This window comes from Australozyma saopauloensis, chromosome 2 (genome assembly GCF_035610405.1).
Source record: "Australozyma saopauloensis chromosome 2, complete sequence".
Taxonomy (NCBI): domain Eukaryota; kingdom Fungi; phylum Ascomycota; class Pichiomycetes; order Serinales; family Metschnikowiaceae; genus Australozyma; species Australozyma saopauloensis.
Genome location: NC_086132.1, coordinates 1,864,465 through 1,881,864, shown reverse-complemented (window position 1 = coordinate 1,881,864; position 17,400 = coordinate 1,864,465). Strand labels below are relative to the sequence as shown.

Below are 17,400 nucleotides of genomic sequence, written 5' to 3'. Positions count from 1 at the left end.
TTAGGAATGGCTTGTTTACATAAGTCAATTGGTGTTGATTTCTCTCATGCTTCACTATTATGAATGAGACTATTGAACTTGAGGTGGCAAAGAAAACAAAGCATTAAAAATTACTGCGAGTTTGAAAGGATTCGGAAATGATATTTTCTTTAGGAATTCACCCCGACTTGCTATTTTATTAATCGGTGCGTTCAGCGTCCCTATATCTTTCCGCATTCACTCTACTATCTCAGATTACTGTATCGTGATTCCACAGCTATTTTACACAATAACACAACCTTACTCTAGTTCATGGCTCAATCTCTCTAGCTCTTCCCGTTTTTCCTCAGCAGCTCTAGCCCATGTCTCTCACTAAAGAACAAAAGAAGCTATTGGTTCTTGAACTACGAAAACTCAGACAAGTACATGAAGAGTATCTACGAGAGGTTGCAGCACGGGTAGCTCAGAATTGTCGAAGGAAAGTTCATCGACGTGTCAAGCGGGTGGGCATGACCATGAGATCGGCACAGATTCGCTCTGTCTTGGAGTTGGAAAGAAGTCGATCTCCTACATCGAAAGACGTAGTGGAGATGGCACAGGCCGAGGAAGAGCGCAAGGAATAACTTTATATGAAGTATGCATTATTAATGGGATCTTATTTGATGATAAAAGTTGTATGTATGTAGGAGATATTGTGCTATTGTGGGTTTGTGACAACCCATGTACTGGGACAGTACTGTAGTTGGAGATTTTTGCAGTAAAAAGCTAGCTGTAATTCATAAGTTAAATTTCTATTATAATGTACTAAATATTTTTTAAGCATCCTCTGGAATGCCCTCGTGGAAGTATTTACCTTCAGTAGTCTCCTTGATCTCTCCAATTCTGATACAGAAATCTCCGAAAGGTTCACCCTCGTTTCTCTCCAAACTCCATCTCTTGAAGAGTGGCTTCAAGATGCTCAAGATCTCATGCTCCTTGATAGAGTAACGGTAAATCTTGTTCAATCTGTGACCGTGGTGACCACCTCCCAACAACAAGTTGTAGGCACCAGGAGCTTTACCAACCAATGCCACCTCAGCAAGCCATGGTCTGGCACATCCGTTAGGGCAACCAGTCATTCTCATGACCACAGAGTCGTGTCTCAAACCGTACTCCTCCAAGGATTGCTCCAACTTAGTAATCAACTCAGGCAAGTAACGCTCGGATTCAGCCATAGCCAAACCACAGGTTGGAAGAGCCACACACGATGAGGATGACAATCTCAAAGCTGAGAATTCGGTGTTGTCAAGTTTGTACTTGGCAAGAATTTCCTTGACGGCAGCCAAGTGGTCGTCCGAAATGTTCGAAATAACCATGTGCTGGTTACCAGTCAATCTGAATTCACCCGAAGTATTTTGAGAGATCAAATACTTGGCTAATTCTCTCAAACCAGATTTTTGAGGCAATGAAGCAGTGTCCTCGATACGACCGTTCTCAATGAACGCAGTGAAGTGGTTCAATCCAGTCTCGTCCTTGACCCAACCAAAGTAGTCAACATTGCTCTTGATCTCGAAGGCACGAGGCTCTTCGAAAGACTCGCCCCAGTATTCTTCAACCTTCTGCTTGAATACGTCGACGCCAAGATCATCAACGGTGTACTTCAATCTAGCATGCTTTCTGTTGGTTCTGTCACCGAAGTCTCTTTGCACTAACATGACATTCTCACAAGCAATATGGACTTTCTCAATTGGCACGAAACCCAACATAGAACCAGTTCTAGGGTAGGTTTTGACGTTGTTATGGGTGGAACCCATACCACCACCAGCAAGAAGGTTGTAACCAATGACGTTGTTGTTCTCCACAATTGCAATCAAACCAATATCGTGTGCGTAGACATCAACATCGTTGTAAGGTGGGACAGTGATGACGACCTTAAACTTTCTTGGCAAGTAAGTTGGACCATACTGTGGCTCATAGTCAACCAAAGCATTACCTGCAACCATGGTCTTCTTCTTCTTTGGACCATCTGGTCTGGCCTCCCATTTCTCTCTGTCACCAGCATAATCTTGGTCGTCAGCACCCTCCAACCAAATCTCATGGTAGGCAGTGGTTTCTGGCAACAAGTGCTCAGAAATGAGAGCACCGGTGTCAGCGATCTGCTTGTGAACCTTGGCATTTTCAGGCAAAGCAGAGACCATGACATTTCTGTTCACGTCACCACATGCAGCCAAAGTATCCAACAAGACACCGTTCATTCCTCTGATAGCTGGCTTCATGTTGTGCTTGACGACACCATGAAGCTGGAAGGTAGCACGGGTTGTGATTTTAAGAGTGCCGTTACCTCTGACATCTGCTAACTCGTCCAATCTCAAATATTGGGATGGATTGGCAGCACCACCTGGCAACCGGAGACGAACCATGAACGAGTAAGCGGGCTCCAAGCCTTGAGCTTTACGTTCATCTCTGATGTCTCTGTCATCTTGCATGTAGATACCGTGGAACTTGGTCAATTGTTGATCAACAGCACAGATTGCACCCGTAGACTCGTCTCTCAATCCCTCGGCAATAGTACCTCTCAAGTAGTCCGATTGAATCTTCATGTCTTCGTTGGTGAGTGGCTTTGGTTCTTCAATACCTTCCACATTATCAACACCTAGAGCAGTCCAGATCTTTGGAAGCCAATCGTCATAGCCGGTGCTGAACCCATCTGGGTCCTGGTCATCACCCAAGCCAAGACCAGCCAACTCCACACCACCGTAGAACTCCAACTTGTTGAACAAATCAACAGCGGGCTTGTTGTAGTAGTGCTTGTCCTCTTTTCTTGGCCAGTATTTGGAATCACCCAATCCGAAGACGGAGAAACGGATAGAAGATAAGTCCAAGTCCTGAGACAGCTTCAACTCATCCCAGAAACCTTTACCGTTGTTTGGGAACTCACCTTGACCAGCAGTGGAAGTCACAAACACGATGTTTGTCTCCAAGGGTAAGTCTTCGACCGAGATGTCATCCATAGACAAGACGATGGACTTCAATCCACGGGCCAAAGCTTGACGGTTGATCTTTTTTGCCACAGCTTCGGCATTTCCTCCATCAGAGGCAAAACCAATGGTCAATGGCGGACCAGACAATCCTTGCAACAATTGCTTGTAAGACTCATCCTCGAGTTGAGCTTGACGCTTCTTTGCCTCAGAGTTGGCTGAAGCTGTCAAGTTACGAGAGAGTTGGGGATTCTTCTTAGCCAAAAGAGTCAATTTGTTCTCACGGTCCAAGAAGTCTCTCAATTGAGTTCTCAAGGCAGATGAATCGAGCTTGAATCTGAGAGAGTCCTCCTCTTGAGCAGAATCGAATCTGTACAATGGCCAGTACCCGGAGTCGACTGCAGCCTTGGTGTCCTTCAAAATGCTCAAAACTTGAGCATCTTCAGTCTCATAAGGCAAGTATGCCAACACAATAGATGGTCCATTGAACTTCTCTGCCTCAATGAAAGCTTGCAAGACTTGGGTGTAGGAAGAGTAGATGGCGACAGATGCGACATAACAGTTGCCGTAGTTCATAGCGTACAATCCAATGTCCTTCTTGCGGAGAGCGCCAGCTTTTTTAGAGGAGTATGGTTCGGAATCAATAACAAGCATGTTCACATTCTCTCCGGAGGAAATAACGTTGTGAACACCTGAGGATCCCAAGTCATAGGACCAAGCATCAGATCCAACCAACCACTTGGATTGAATGGTGAAGTAGTCCTTCAAACTAAGAATTTCCTTTGCTGGTTCGGATTGGTCCGAGCTAAGGATGTTTAATAGTTCCTCAACTGATGCAAAGGCTTTGCCCTGCTTGAGCTGAACCAACCATTGAGATAAGAGCTCCACCAATTTCTCGTTGTCTAGAGAGGAGAAGACACCTTTTTGAATGTATGCTGAAACCAAAGCGGCCAAATTGTTTTGTCTCTCCTTGAAGTACAAGTAAGATCCAAAACCAAACTCAGGGTTGCTGGATCCTCCCAAGGTTTTTTCGGAGATGTCGTTAAGGACAGTGCTGTTAGGGTTAACCTGGTTCAAGACCTTTAAGTATGCTTGCTCCAACTCGTAAACTTTGAGTTGACCAGCTTGCTTCTCGCTCTGGGCTGTTTGTGCCTCGGAAGAAGCAGTTCCGTCGGCTTTGCCAAACAAAACGTTCTGCAATGGAGAAGCAGATCTAGTGTTGGCCAATAAATTAGATGTAGCAGAAGATGCATCGGAAGCATGGGCATACTTAGCTCCAACGATCTTTGTGAAGTTTTTCAAATGCTGGAATTGAGGGTACTTCTTGAAGAATTCCAAAAGCAAAGGAGAGAAAGAGGCAATCTTAGTCGTCTGCTCAACCAAAGTCAAGGTCTCGACGGAAGAAGGTATTATAGAAAGGAGAGCCTCCAAGTCCAAAGGTTGGAAGACGTTCACAGTGTACAACAAGGCCTTCTGGGCAGTTGCAGCTTTGACCAATTCAGGAGATGTCTGTCCCAAGAATACAATGGCATCTTTGGCGTTGGAAACCTTGTTGAGTGCCAGGAATGCGTTGATGTTGTATTGGACAAGGATGTCACTGAAAGTTCCTTGAGGTTGAGAAGAGATATCAGTGGTAATTTTCTCACTAGCGCTGGCTGAAGAGAAAAAATTAAGCACGGCACTCTTCTCAGAAGCAGCAGCAGCGAAGGCAGCCTGTGTGTGAACGAAAGCGTCGGCAGCATTTTGAGATACAAAGATAGGAATCTGTGCATCAGAGAACGCGGTGACGACGCCGTAGTCACCGGCTGAGAGATCGACATTTATGACAACTGGAGTCTTCTTATAAGCAGATAAAGACAAAAATGGCAAGTTCTGCAACAAGGTGGTTCCGTCAGTGACCACAACCGTGGTGGGACGAACGTCATCTTCAGAAACGTCATTGGCATCGATGTAGCCCGCAACGAGTGCCAAAGGCTCATTAGAGTCGATCAAGGGAGTGAATTCCAAGAGTTCGGCCCACTTGGATGCAGCGGATTTGGCTGGTTGAGTCACATACACTGGGTTACTAGCGGCCTTAATGACGGCTGCAACAGCCTCAATAGGAGAAGTAGACATGGCGCAAAACCCAAATTTTATAATATTTCAATGGAAGGCGATTTCTGTTCGAGCACGCTTGTCTAGGTTTTGTGTGGGACTTATTATCAGGCAGCAACAGCTAAACTCGTGTCTATATAATAATCTGAGGTGGTACTCACGATAAGGATCAAAACAGGAAGTGAACGAAGCTCAGCGATTTATGGCAAGTAGATGAGGCACAGGAATAATTAGTACTCTGATAGCAGAAACGAATCACAATGGTTTCAGGTCCGCAAAAGAGGTCACAATTACAAAATCGTTGCAAATGTTCAGTATATGTGTACCCCCACGGTATCATTATCAGCTATGTGCAGTTGGAAAATTTTCCATTGAGTAATCTCACGTGAAGAAGAATAATCTGAACTGGCTGCGAATGATTGGTTCCACCGGCCCCAGGGTTCGAATTTAACACGCCAAGGAGCGTGGGTGGGATGCGGAATAAACTGTGATGTGAGGGAATGACTTTAGGGCCATGGATAATTTGTAAGCGTCTTGGGAATGGAACCGAGGGTAAGTATTGGTCTCTGTGTCTTGATCTGTGGATGGTTTTGAAAAGGGCGAATGTGATAGACTAATAGAGAAATCAATTCCGAATTATTTGATTAGAGCTTTAATATAATCGAATTTTTTTTTTTTGGGTTTTTTCATAGATTGGCTTGTGAGTATGTTGGAGAATTGGTCATACCACGTGAGTGCAGACCATTTCAAGTGGAAATTATGTATGAGCTGGGAATGGTTCCCGCCAAAAGTGGTCTAACAGAAGGGTCACTAATTCAGAGATCAAATGCCCAAACCTCAGTGTGTGCGTGACTGGAGTTTTTTTTTTTCTGTTTTTTTCTGTTTTTCTAATGTAGTTATATTCTCGTTCGGTTGCTGTTGAATCGCTTCTCACAAATTTCAAAGAATCGATAATTCACATCCCATGGAGTTCGCACAGTTTCAGTCAGGAGAACTCTTGTGCGTGTTCGAAAACATATTCCAATGAAGGTCAATCGTAATCAAAAAAATCGAAGCAGTCAATTGTAATGAAACACCGACGAGGCGCATACTATTGGATCTTCTGTGAACACATCATCAAGCGTTCACTAATTTTTGCTTAATTGACCGGGGACGAATAAATCGGCCGTTTTTTTTTTTAAATTTGTTGTTGGTTTTTGATTTTATTCTATTAAGCTTTTGCGTTCGCCCAAGTAGTTGTTCTCACAATCAGCTTGCCCAATTAGGCAAATCCTCACACGACTTCGAAGTTGCATAACCTGCGGTTACGAGAGCCGTTTATTCTTACCCCTATGACCAAGATCCTAACTCCGGACACAATACATGAAACGAAGCATAGAACGGCAAAAGTCCTTCAGCAGACTCTGTGTGGCATTCTCCTGAAGTGACTCGTTTGTCGAGGACTACTCTACTTCAACTATTGCACCTTATTATGCATAATGATAATGATTCATGAGCCATTCCTGTTACCTAGCAATATTTTATTCAATTTTCGATTTGAAGTATAATCATCTAAATCACAAGGTATAGTCAGAGATGATAGCGGAAATCTAAAGCCACGAAGCCGCCTTTACAGACCACTGTTCAAGATAAACCACTATACGTGCCTCCGTTCAATACTTACGACAGCTTAAAAAACCCGCCATTTCAAGCAAACCTCCTTTTGAGGCGTACCGCTGTTTTGAGGCATACCCCTTTTGAAGACCTTCGGTAGAAACAATAACGAACCCGGCCACAACTCTAATTCGGCATTCTCAAGACAAACTGGCTTTGGTCGTGTGACTTTAACGAGGCGCTTGCCTTATCAGGATATGCGGGAGTGCACGTCGGCACATCGTATTTTCATGCGGCTTCAGTGACTGAGCCGCAGGTACTTGACTCTCTGCACTGGTTGATAAACGGTGTCGGAAGAATGTGCTACAGGCAGGTCTGCTTCAAAGAGTGCATTGTCATCTTACAGAAATTAAACTATCTCAGGCAAAGACATCCTCATTGATTCGCGCTGGGATTAGTCCTACATGTAACATCATTCGTAGTATGAGATCAGATGAGGCATTCTGTCAAATTAATACGAACTATAATTTGTAATTAGATGGAGTCAATTATGCAGGCACCACAAACGGCTTCATATGACTTTTCGTTCTGCGACTTAGCCTGTCGGTTGTCACAACGAGCGCCCCATCGGTGTTTATAGGATAAATTCCTGCGGGGTCTATCTGCAGTGTGATACTGTAGTCGATGCTGTATTATTGTTAGGTCCAGGCCTAGGCTCCGGGGCCAATTACTGTGATTCACGAAATTGGAGATGGCCTTCAAAAACATTGGGGTAAAATCAATTGGTAATTGGTAGGCTTGAAGTCGCTCCGGGCTCGCCCACTTCTGGCTAAAACTAGGCTGTGCAGTTGTATTAGATCCGGAGCTTCACATGATTTGATGCCCCGCTCGGGGTGGGTGCTCGTAACACCGCTCACTTTATCGGGCCGGTTTTTCGCGGAATCGGGTAGGGCCTGACGTTAAAAGATCAGTAGAATTTCGTAGAACAGTGCCAACAATGTCTGAGCCTACCTCAATCAATTTATTCTTCGTTGTTTTGTTATCTGATCCACACTGATTTGATTTCAGTCATCCCCCTGAGTCTTGCTACGGTACATTTCTGGCTGTCTGCAGTAAGGCCAGTATTCTGTGTGCAGTGGTGTCCTTTTGCACCCCAGAAGAGCCCAGCAGGACACATACCTTCACATTACAGTGTCGATCTGCAGCGCTATTATTCGAGCCGTCTTGGCCGTGGTCAGTAAAAGACTGCAGCGGGATTTGCCATTCAAAGTACATATCTGTATGCGCAATCAGGCTGGTTTCAACAATCAAACTTGACACCAATGGCCACCGAGACGCCTGTCGAAGCTTGCGATTTTCCGATTCGATTTCTCATTTCAACCACGGCAGCTCCTTACATCGCATGAATCGTCAACTAAGAAAAAGCATCTCGTCTTTGACGATGCATCCGCCTCATCATTTCTCTATTTATCGCCTACCTATCTCCTGTATGGATGTGTATCATTGAGGGTGCATAGTCTCGCTTCCGGCCACATGCACGCCAAACCGCTGAGCCCTGCGCCTGCGTAGAATCATCTATACTACAATATAATTTCTGACTGGGAGCACTCCTAACTCCATCGCTTATACTCTTCACTCTTTCTTCAGTCCACACATTTACTCACGAACATTCGGCAAAACAGACCTTTGTAGCTGCCCCAGAAACAATACACTCCCCTCCATGAAATTTGGTAAGAACCTTGCCCACTTATCGATTCCTGAATGGAAAGTCTACAACCTAGAGTACAATGATCTCAAAGCATCAATTCGTGAAATCACCCGCCAGAAGTCAACAGACTTATCGAAGCTCCGGCGCCAGTTCATCGACAATTTCGACTATCTTAATCTATTCGTGATGACCAAGGCTGGCGAGCTAGAACGGAGACTCAAAGTAGATACCTCTCAATTTTTGGCCATTAGGCGCAACCACGAAGAGAACATCGCAGCGCAGCTAGCTCGCTTGAACACGCTTCATTATGATGCCATCAACGAGATCTCAATCGACGTCAGAAATTTGACTAAGTTCATTGTGGTTCAGAAAATTGCTGTCAAGAAGATCTTCAAGAAGTTCAACAAGCACTACCATGATCCGGCTGTTGCCAAAGCTTTTGTGACTGAATTGATGCAAACGCTTCAATCGAATCCGTACTCTTTCATTAACTTCGACCTCTCCAAGATTACTGATGACTTGCTGTACTTCCTCAATGAGATTGACATCGAACTGCGTGAGTTGCTCCAACAAATGCACAAACGTCCCAGCCAAGCTAACAATGATGGACTCAAAAAGAGTCACTCCGGCACTACGATGAAGAGCTTCCGCGGCTCGCTTGCTTCGCAACATTCGGGTCTTGATGACTTCAATGTTGATGGCAGTCTCGGCGCAGCGGATCAGATGGGTAAATTTGATCTTATCACTGTGCTCAAGAAGAACTTCTCGCTGCACTCACTCATTCCAAAGAACATTACATCTCGAAATGATTTAAGCTTGACGCTCGATGTTTATTTGACAATCCCAAAAGTTTCTCAGCTGTGCAAAGCTTCGATCTTTTACTTGACCCATCCGGATGCACCAAGCCCTTCTTTGATCATTTCTTATGAAAACCTGCCTTTGTCCATCGTTATAGCATATACCGGCGGTTTGAGAAAATACTCGTACTGCTGCTTGCTGCACAACATGGCCAGCATCATCTTGTCATTGCTCAATGAAACCGATCTCAAAGCGAAGGAGGATTTACGGCAAAAGGTTAACGATTACATCAGCTGCGGTGGCCTTTCCAGTATGACTCGGACCACGCTTGAGTTCATATCGGGTTGCAACCTTGTCCCCTCCCTTCATCAGGTATTCAACCGTACCAGATACTTTCTCTCTTGGAAGCCCACTGACCATGAGGACACAACCGGCATTTCAAGCACGATCAGTCCGTTGACGGTTGATTCGGCAGAGCCAAAGGCTGCTGTCATTGACAAGAAGGTGTATGAAGATAGTTTTTACATGACCCTTGACGAAGACATTTTTACCAGCAACTCTATTCCTCCCAAGGTCACATTTGAAACAGATCAAATGGACCCCTTTCCCTTCAATTCTTTTAGCATTTACTCTAATGATTCGCATTTGCATGCCTTCGAAGATCAACTTGTTACTGAGATCGATGGCAACATTTTAAGGAGTAAGCCTCCTATTTCGGCACTTAATAAACTCCCCTACAAGATTCAAAATCTTTTTAGGAGTGCTCCTATTCATGCATTTAAGGGATTCTCAATGTTTGACTACATGAACTCATGTTATTCAAATGAGATCCCATCGAACCCCAATAATCACTACTCGCGCCTTTTAAACCTTAATTTGCTCAAGAATTACGAGAATGTTGAGATCTCTAATAAGCAACTTAACCTTGATAAGACAATAATTCAAAGCAGGTCCAATATGATTTTGCATAGACAGGAATCTTGCAAGTCTTTATTTTCTTCTGCAGACGCTGCAACAAGAACTGTTTCTCCTCCTCCCACGAATCATGGGGCATCCGTGAAGACACTGGCTGCTCCTTCACCCCCTAAACCATACGTTATTCACTCAACCGATTATCCAAGTCCTCAGCCTTCAGATCTCGAGAATTTCTCTGAGGAAAATGCCAGTGAGGACGGATATTTGGTCTATCTCGGCTTTCAAAACGATCTTGAGGATAATGTGTTCAATCGTTTTATGCTTGCATTCATCAAGATCAAGTATAGAAGCTTGAGAGCCTTCAGAGCCTTCAACTTAATGGATTATGAAGACTACAGATGGAGGCAAGCCAAAGAAAAGCGGCTACTCGATTCGTATGGCGACGCAATGTATGATTCAATCAACGAGGATCCAACTTTTTTTAATCACGGGAATGACTATCAATTGCAATTTATGCATGATTATGATTCGGTGGTCTCTTTTTTGGCATTCTCGCTTTGCTTCAGCTCCGTCTTTATTGCAGGTATCAACCTCGGCATTCTATGCTCATTGCTTAATCTTCAAGGAAGAGATACAAAACTCAATGTCCTGGACAATCCGGTCCTTGTTTTCATGCTTTTATTCGGTTTCATATTTGCTCTGATCTCCAGTATGGGCAGCGTTAATTTTCACTTCCAACAATTCAAAACCCCACCATTACTACACTCGAGCATCATATGGGTATCACTAGTATTCGTGAATGTTTCTATCATGTGGTCCATTGCACAAGTAATAGCCTAATCAGGTGGTCTCTTATTATACATCCCAATAAACACTTATAATTTTGAAACTTACTTGCGTTCGTTTATACCAACCTGCATTATACTCAGTATTTTGTCTTAAAAATAGGCAGAGACAGCAACAAATAGTGGCGGGGCTGATTTTGGTTGAGACGAAAAGTTAACGTTGTTGATATCTGTATTCACTCATTGATCTAATAGTATAGCCCTGCATAAATCAAGCATTTTAATCTAGTCAACAATTCGCAATTCTCATCTACTCTAAATCTAACAAAGATATTGGGATAATCTACAGATGATTTTAAGAAATTTCGTTAATATTTCGTAGGTACTTTATCAATAGCTACAGTTTCACAACTTAGTAGCTAGTTAGTTCTTGGAGACGTGCTCCAACAAGTCGACGACTCTGGTAGAGTAACCGAACTCGTTGTCGTACCAAGAGATCAACTTGACGAAGGTTGGGGACAACAAGATACCAGCCTTTTGGTCGAAGATGGAAGACAAGTTGCAGCCCAAGAAGTCGGTGGAGACAACAGCGTCCTCGGTGTAACCCAAGACACCCTTCAACTCACCCTCAGAAGCCTTCTTGATAGCAGCGGAGATCTCCTCGTAGGTGGTCTCGGTCTTCAACTTGACGGTCAAGTCGACGACGGAAACATCGACGGTTGGGACTCTCAAAGACATACCGGTCAACTTACCGTTCAACTCTGGGATAACCTTACCGACGGCCTTGGCAGCACCAGTGGAAGATGGGATGATGTTACCGGAAGCGGTTCTACCACCTCTCCAGTCCTTGTGGGATGGACCGTCAACGGTCTTTTGGGTGGCGGTGATAGAGTGGACAGTGGTCATCAAACCCTCCTCAATACCGAAGGTGTCGTTGATAACCTTGGCCAATGGAGCCAAACAGTTGGTAGTACAAGAAGCGTTGGAAACGATGGTTTGACCAGCGTACTTCTCGTGGTTGACACCAACAACGAACATTGGGGCGTCACCAGAAGGAGCAGTGATGATAACCTTCTTGGCACCACCGTCAATGTGCTTTTGAGCACCCTCCAAAGAGGTGAAGACACCAGTGGACTCAATGACGTAGTCGACACCAGCCTTACCCCATGGAATTTGAGCTGGGTCTCTCTCACCGAAGACGGTGATCTCTTGGCCGTCGATGATCAACTTGTCACCGGAGGACTTGACCTCACCCTCGTACTTACCGTGGGTAGAGTCGTACTTGAACATGTAAGACGCGTACTCTGGGGCAATGAATGGGTCGTTGATAGCGACAACCTTGATGTCTGGTCTAGAAAGGGCGACTCTCAAGACGAGACGACCGATTCTGCCGAAACCGTTAATACCAATAGTGATAGCCATTTTAGATGAGGGAATTGAGTTGTTTTCAATTGTGGGGAACAAAAAAAAAGAAGAGAATGGGCGAGAATTATCGTGTCCTTTTATATATTCGCAGCGCCGGGGCGATCCGACCCATAAGAACATGACCTGCACATAGCCGCCATGGGCATAGATGGTTCTGGGGCTTTTGGGTGGTGCTGCCCGGGCTCACGCGGTCCGCCGTCCAAGTCCGAGCCCGTTGTTGAAGGGGTATGGGGGAGCCACGAGCTTGACCCCGAAATACAAGAGTGAGTCAATTGTGTGAGAATGACTGCAGTATTAGTCAACACTGAACTTTTGTCTTCATTTTTGTTAGGTATTACTAAGTTTAGTGTTATGCTAATGCCAGCTGACTGGTGTGACAGCCGCTGCATTACCACACTTTCTCACCTGTTTCACGCTTTGTGTGGCCTCATGTCCTATGATTTAACTGCGGCGGTTTCCCGCGATACACCGAGAATCGTGTGATAGGGATCAAAACTTTATTGATCTGCGTCAATTGACAGGTATTCGCTTACAAGTATTCACGTAGATTGCTTTTGGTGTTTTGCAGACATATCTTAGTGTCATTTGCGTTGTTCATAATTGGTAAGCATTGTGCATTCGATATGACTAAGTAACATATGAGTCGTAGAACGTGCAGATTAAATACGGGTACCACAACAGTCTCGTCTGTAAATCAATTGAAGTTGACTTTCCACGCAATTTTGCCATGGAATTTACTTTCTTTTTTGTTCTTTTTTTTCGACCCCCATGGCTTTGACTTGTACACCTGCCCTGACCTCGATTCCCCATTTCATTCAGAATTGGGTCTGCAAAAAAATTTAATTGACTATCAGAAAACAATTGCAACTTAAAAGCCGGACACCGGGCGTTGAGTGTATAAGCCCCAAGGACCACTGAGGCTCTCAGCCTCGGATTTTGCTTCATCGGTCTCGCGGGGCTCGGACTTTGGTTGAGGAGGACTCTCGGAGGTACGTCCAGTATGAAACAGTGTTTGGTGAGGGGGAATAAAACGGTGATTTTAGTGTAATCACTTTTGAAATGAGATAGTTTAAGCCTCTTCTGCTATTTATGTGATTATTTGCAAAATTCTGTTTTTGAGTTAGCGGCAAATGCCACCTGAGTAATGTTATTTGTAAATTCTGAGCGCTTTCACCATGGAAATGAAAAAAAATACCACGCAAAAATAAATTCAATCTCTATAATAAAGACAAAACAAAACAAGCCTATACTGTTTGAAGAACTGAAATTTGATTCATCTGCCGTTGATCGCTCATTAGACCTTGAAGATATCCTCCTCCCGCCTTGCTTGAAATTTGCACGGCCGAAATTTGCAGCCAAAGGAGTACCCTCGCCGCGAAGATTTATACGTCTCTGGAAAGGATAGACAGAAGCTGCCATGAGCACCACAAAAATTAAAGCACAATGCGATTGATTCCGGACTCAATTCTCGGAATTCGAAACAATTCGCGTTCATCAAGCCTGGCCTTTACTCGCGTTTCTCATCTCCATCCATCTGAACCGCTCAATTAGTTTCGTGTTGCACCTGCAGACAGTGTTCAAACCACGTAGCTACACGTCCGGAAACACACCTGACTCCAACATCAACACATCTTCTCCAGCACAACACCATGTCTGCCTCCGGAAGAAGTGCGGATAACGGGTCTGCCGTGAAAACAAGACGTTCGGCGCGTCTTGCAGAAGTTGACACCGTGGATCTCACCCAGGAAATCGAGGTCGAGGAAGTCACTCCCCACGAAAAGTATGAGGAATCCACCAGTCTGGCTCTTCTCAGCTTGGAGGCTTGGTTGGCTCCTCTCGTGTTCACCATTGTTGCATTTGTATTGAGAGTTTACAGAATCTCTGTCAATGATGCTGTGGTGTGGGATGAGGCTCACTTTGGTAAGTTTGGTTCTTACTACTTGAGACACGAGTTCTACCATGACGTGCACCCTCCATTGGCCAAGATGATGGTTGGTCTTTCCGGATGGTTGGCCAACTATAATGGCTCCTGGGACTTCCCTTCTGGAGAGATTTACCCAGAGTACATCGACTACACCAAAATGAGAATCTTCCAGGCTGTCTTTTCCACCTTGTGTACTCCTTTGGCTTACTACACCGCCAAGGAGGCAGGCTTGTCAATTGCATCTACCTGGTTGTACACCATCATGGTAGCTTTTGAGTTGTCTTATGTTACCTTGGGCAAGTTCATCTTGCTTGACTCTCCGCTCTTGTTCTTCACCGCTACTACTCTTTACACCATGACCAAGTTTAACACTGTCAACAATGTTGGAATTGACTTCTCCCGCAAGTGGTGGAAGTGGCTTCTTCTCAACGGTGTTTCCATCGGTCTCGTCTGCTCCACCAAAATGGTGGGTCTTTTCGTCACTACCTTAGTGGGTATCTACACCGTAGTGGACTTGTGGAATAAATTTGGCGACAAGACCATGTCTTGGGGCAAGTACACCTACCACTGGATTGCTCGTGGTATCTCCTTGATCGTGATTCCAATTCTTATTTTCTTGTTGGCTTTCAAGATCCATTTCGATTTGTTGTATAAGTCAGGAACAGGTGACGCTAACATGTCTTCTTTGTTCCAAGCCAACTTACTTAACTCAGAAGTCGGAGGCGGCCCAAGAGATGTCACTATTGGACACTCTGTTGTCACTATGAAGAACCAAGGCTTAACTGGTGGTTTGCTTCACTCTCATATTCAATCTTTCCCTGAGGGATCCAAGCAACAACAAGTCACTACTTACTCTCACAAGGATTCCAACAATAACTGGATCTTCCAAAGAGCTCGTGGCGTCGACTTTTACAACGTTGAGGAGAACCAGGAGCTCGAATACGTTCATGATGGTATGGAGCTCAGAATCATTCATCCTTCCACTGGCAGAAACTTGCACACGCACGAAGTTGCCGCCCCTGTAGCTACATCTGAGTATGAAGTTGCTTGTTATGGTAACTTGACTGTCGGTGATCACAAGGACAACTGGGTTGTAGAGATCATGGAAAACTACGGATCCGAAAATAAGAGTAGATTACACCCATTGTCTTCATCATTTAGATTGAAGAACCCAGTTATGAACTGTTACTTGGGTGTCACAGGTAACTCCTTGCCAGCTTGGGGTTTCAGACAAGGTGAGGTTGTTTGCTTCAAGAACCCATTCAAGAAGGACAAGAGAACCTGGTGGAACTTGGAGACCAACGAGAATGCATTGTTGCCAAATGCTCCAGAGGACTTCCAATTGCCAAAGACCAAATTCTTGAGAGACTTTATCCAGCTCAATTTGGCTATGATGGCCACCAACAATGCTCTTGTGCCAGAAGTTGAAAAGCAAGATGACTTGGCCTCTCAATGGTGGCAATGGCCAACTTTGCACGCGGGCATCAGAATGTCTTCCTGGGCTGATGACAGAACAAAGTATTTCTTGATTGGATCCCCAGCTACCACCTGGACTTCTACTGCAGGTGTTATCTTGTTCTGTTTCATCACTTTGTACCATTTGATCAGATGGCAAAGACAGATTAATGATTTCCCAACTAAGAACAGCGTCAAGGTTTTCTTGATGAGCGGAATTTACCCTATGTTTGGTTGGGGTTTGCACTTCATGCCATTTGTTATCATGGGAAGAGTTACTTACGTTCACCACTACTTGCCAGCATTGTACTTTGCTATGTTGGTTTTCGTCTATGAGGTCGAGGCTTTCACTAGAAGATACAAGTCAACCCCAGCTATCTACATTGGCATTTATGTTGCTTTGTACGCATTGATGATCGGAACCTTCTGGTACTTCAGATGGATTGCATGGGGTATGGATGGTCCAAAGGAGGACTGGACTCACTTGAAGCTTTTGGAGTCGTGGAGAGTCTCTGATGACGATTACATTTGAGTTTGCAGAAATGCCTCACATGGACTGATTTGAAAACACGACTTATAGATTGCAGTACATAAATCTGTAATGAAGAAATAAAATAAAAAGTATCTATCACTTTGTCCGTGTACACACTTCTCTTTTGCTTGTATCTCAAAAGCAATAACAGTATCTTTTTATAAACTTGAAAAATCATATTGAAGACCAAATTGAAAAAAACTAAAAGAAAAGAACGGAAAATTTTGGAATTGTTGACTTAGCCCAATATGTAAATTTGAATACCTTTGCGCTGCTAAAATCACTGATTTTCACAACCTATAAATCTTACCTAATATACATTACAAGGACTCTCATTGAGCACTCACATTCATATTACAGGCGCACAGTCATTCTAGAGGAATATTCATAACAAACAATATGTTCAAGATCGGAGCTAGACCCATTTTGAGACGCATATATTTCCCTCGTGTCCTGGTTCATGGCAAGTCTCTTTTAAGGTGTTCTTCACTGGTAGCTACCCCGCCAAAGCGCCAACTTAAGGCCGAAGCTTATAATCTACCGAAGGAGAGCATTCCGGAGTCAAAAGATGTTCACAATGTGCAAATACCGCTGGAATTCAGAGATTTTGAGCTCACCAAAGTGATTCACGGGCAAACAGATCTTAAGATCGGAATTACAGATAGAGCTAGGGATAAACTAGTGGATATCGCAAACAAGGACAACAATCCAGATTCCGCACTCAGAATTCAGGTTGAAAGTGGTGGCTGCCACGGATTCCAATACAACTTGGACCTCACATCGTTGCCAGAGGCACTTGCAGGTGATGAAGATCTAGTGGTGTTCCAACGAAGCGACAGCCCAAGGGCGACAGTGATATTTGACGACTCATCCCTTGAGATTTTGCAGGACAGTAAGATAGATTTCACGAAGGAGCTTATCGGAGCTTCTTTCAAGGTCGTAGACTCGCCATACACCTCCACATCTTGTGGTTGTGGCGCCTCATTTGACTTTGATTTTGAGAAACTTGAGCAAGCAAAGGCCGAAAAGGCATAATATGTAAATAATTCATCAATTCTGAGAAAACACGAGCTAATAAATAATAGTGAAAGAGGGAAACTGAGCGGAGAAGTGCTACACGCATTGTCACATATTGCTTATGATTGTATACATTGAGACACAAAATACAGGAGATGAAAGAAATGTCGCCTTAGAGTAGGCAGAGAGTGGAGGATGGTTAGGAATCGTTACTTGTC

General features: G+C 44.3%; 5 protein-coding genes across 5 annotated transcripts; 3 read left to right on the top strand and 2 right to left on the bottom strand.

Moving 5' to 3' along the window:
• Positions 1-794: 794 nt before the first annotated feature.
• PUMCH_002051 (uncharacterized protein) lies at positions 795-5,051 on the bottom strand (the record flags this gene model as incomplete). The annotated part of the gene is made up of 1 exon (XM_063021074.1): positions 795-5,051. One exon carries the CDS (start codon positions 5,049-5,051, stop codon positions 795-797), a length of 4,257 nt encoding a protein of 1,418 aa, XP_062877144.1.
• Positions 5,052-8,343: 3,292 nt separating this feature from the next.
• PUMCH_002050 (uncharacterized protein) lies at positions 8,344-10,884 on the top strand (the record flags this gene model as incomplete). The annotated part of the gene is made up of 1 exon (XM_063021073.1): positions 8,344-10,884. The coding sequence occupies one exon, from the start codon at positions 8,344-8,346 to the stop codon at positions 10,882-10,884; it is 2,541 nt and encodes an 846-aa protein (XP_062877143.1).
• Positions 10,885-11,252: 368 nt separating this feature from the next.
• PUMCH_002049 (uncharacterized protein) lies at positions 11,253-12,374 on the bottom strand (the record flags this gene model as incomplete). The annotated part of the gene is made up of 1 exon (XM_063021072.1): positions 11,253-12,374. One exon carries the CDS (start codon positions 12,372-12,374, stop codon positions 11,253-11,255), a length of 1,122 nt encoding a protein of 373 aa, XP_062877142.1.
• A 1,529-nt stretch (positions 12,375-13,903) lies between these two features.
• On the top strand, positions 13,904-16,165 carry PUMCH_002048 (uncharacterized protein; the record flags this gene model as incomplete). Its single annotated transcript, XM_063021071.1, has 1 exon — positions 13,904-16,165. One exon carries the CDS (start codon positions 13,904-13,906, stop codon positions 16,163-16,165), a length of 2,262 nt encoding a protein of 753 aa, XP_062877141.1.
• Positions 16,166-16,564: 399 nt separating this feature from the next.
• PUMCH_002047 (uncharacterized protein) lies at positions 16,565-17,200 on the top strand (the record flags this gene model as incomplete). The annotated part of the gene is made up of 1 exon (XM_063021070.1): positions 16,565-17,200. The coding sequence occupies one exon, from the start codon at positions 16,565-16,567 to the stop codon at positions 17,198-17,200; it is 636 nt and encodes a 211-aa protein (XP_062877140.1).
• Between the last annotated feature and the right edge of the window lie 200 nt (positions 17,201-17,400).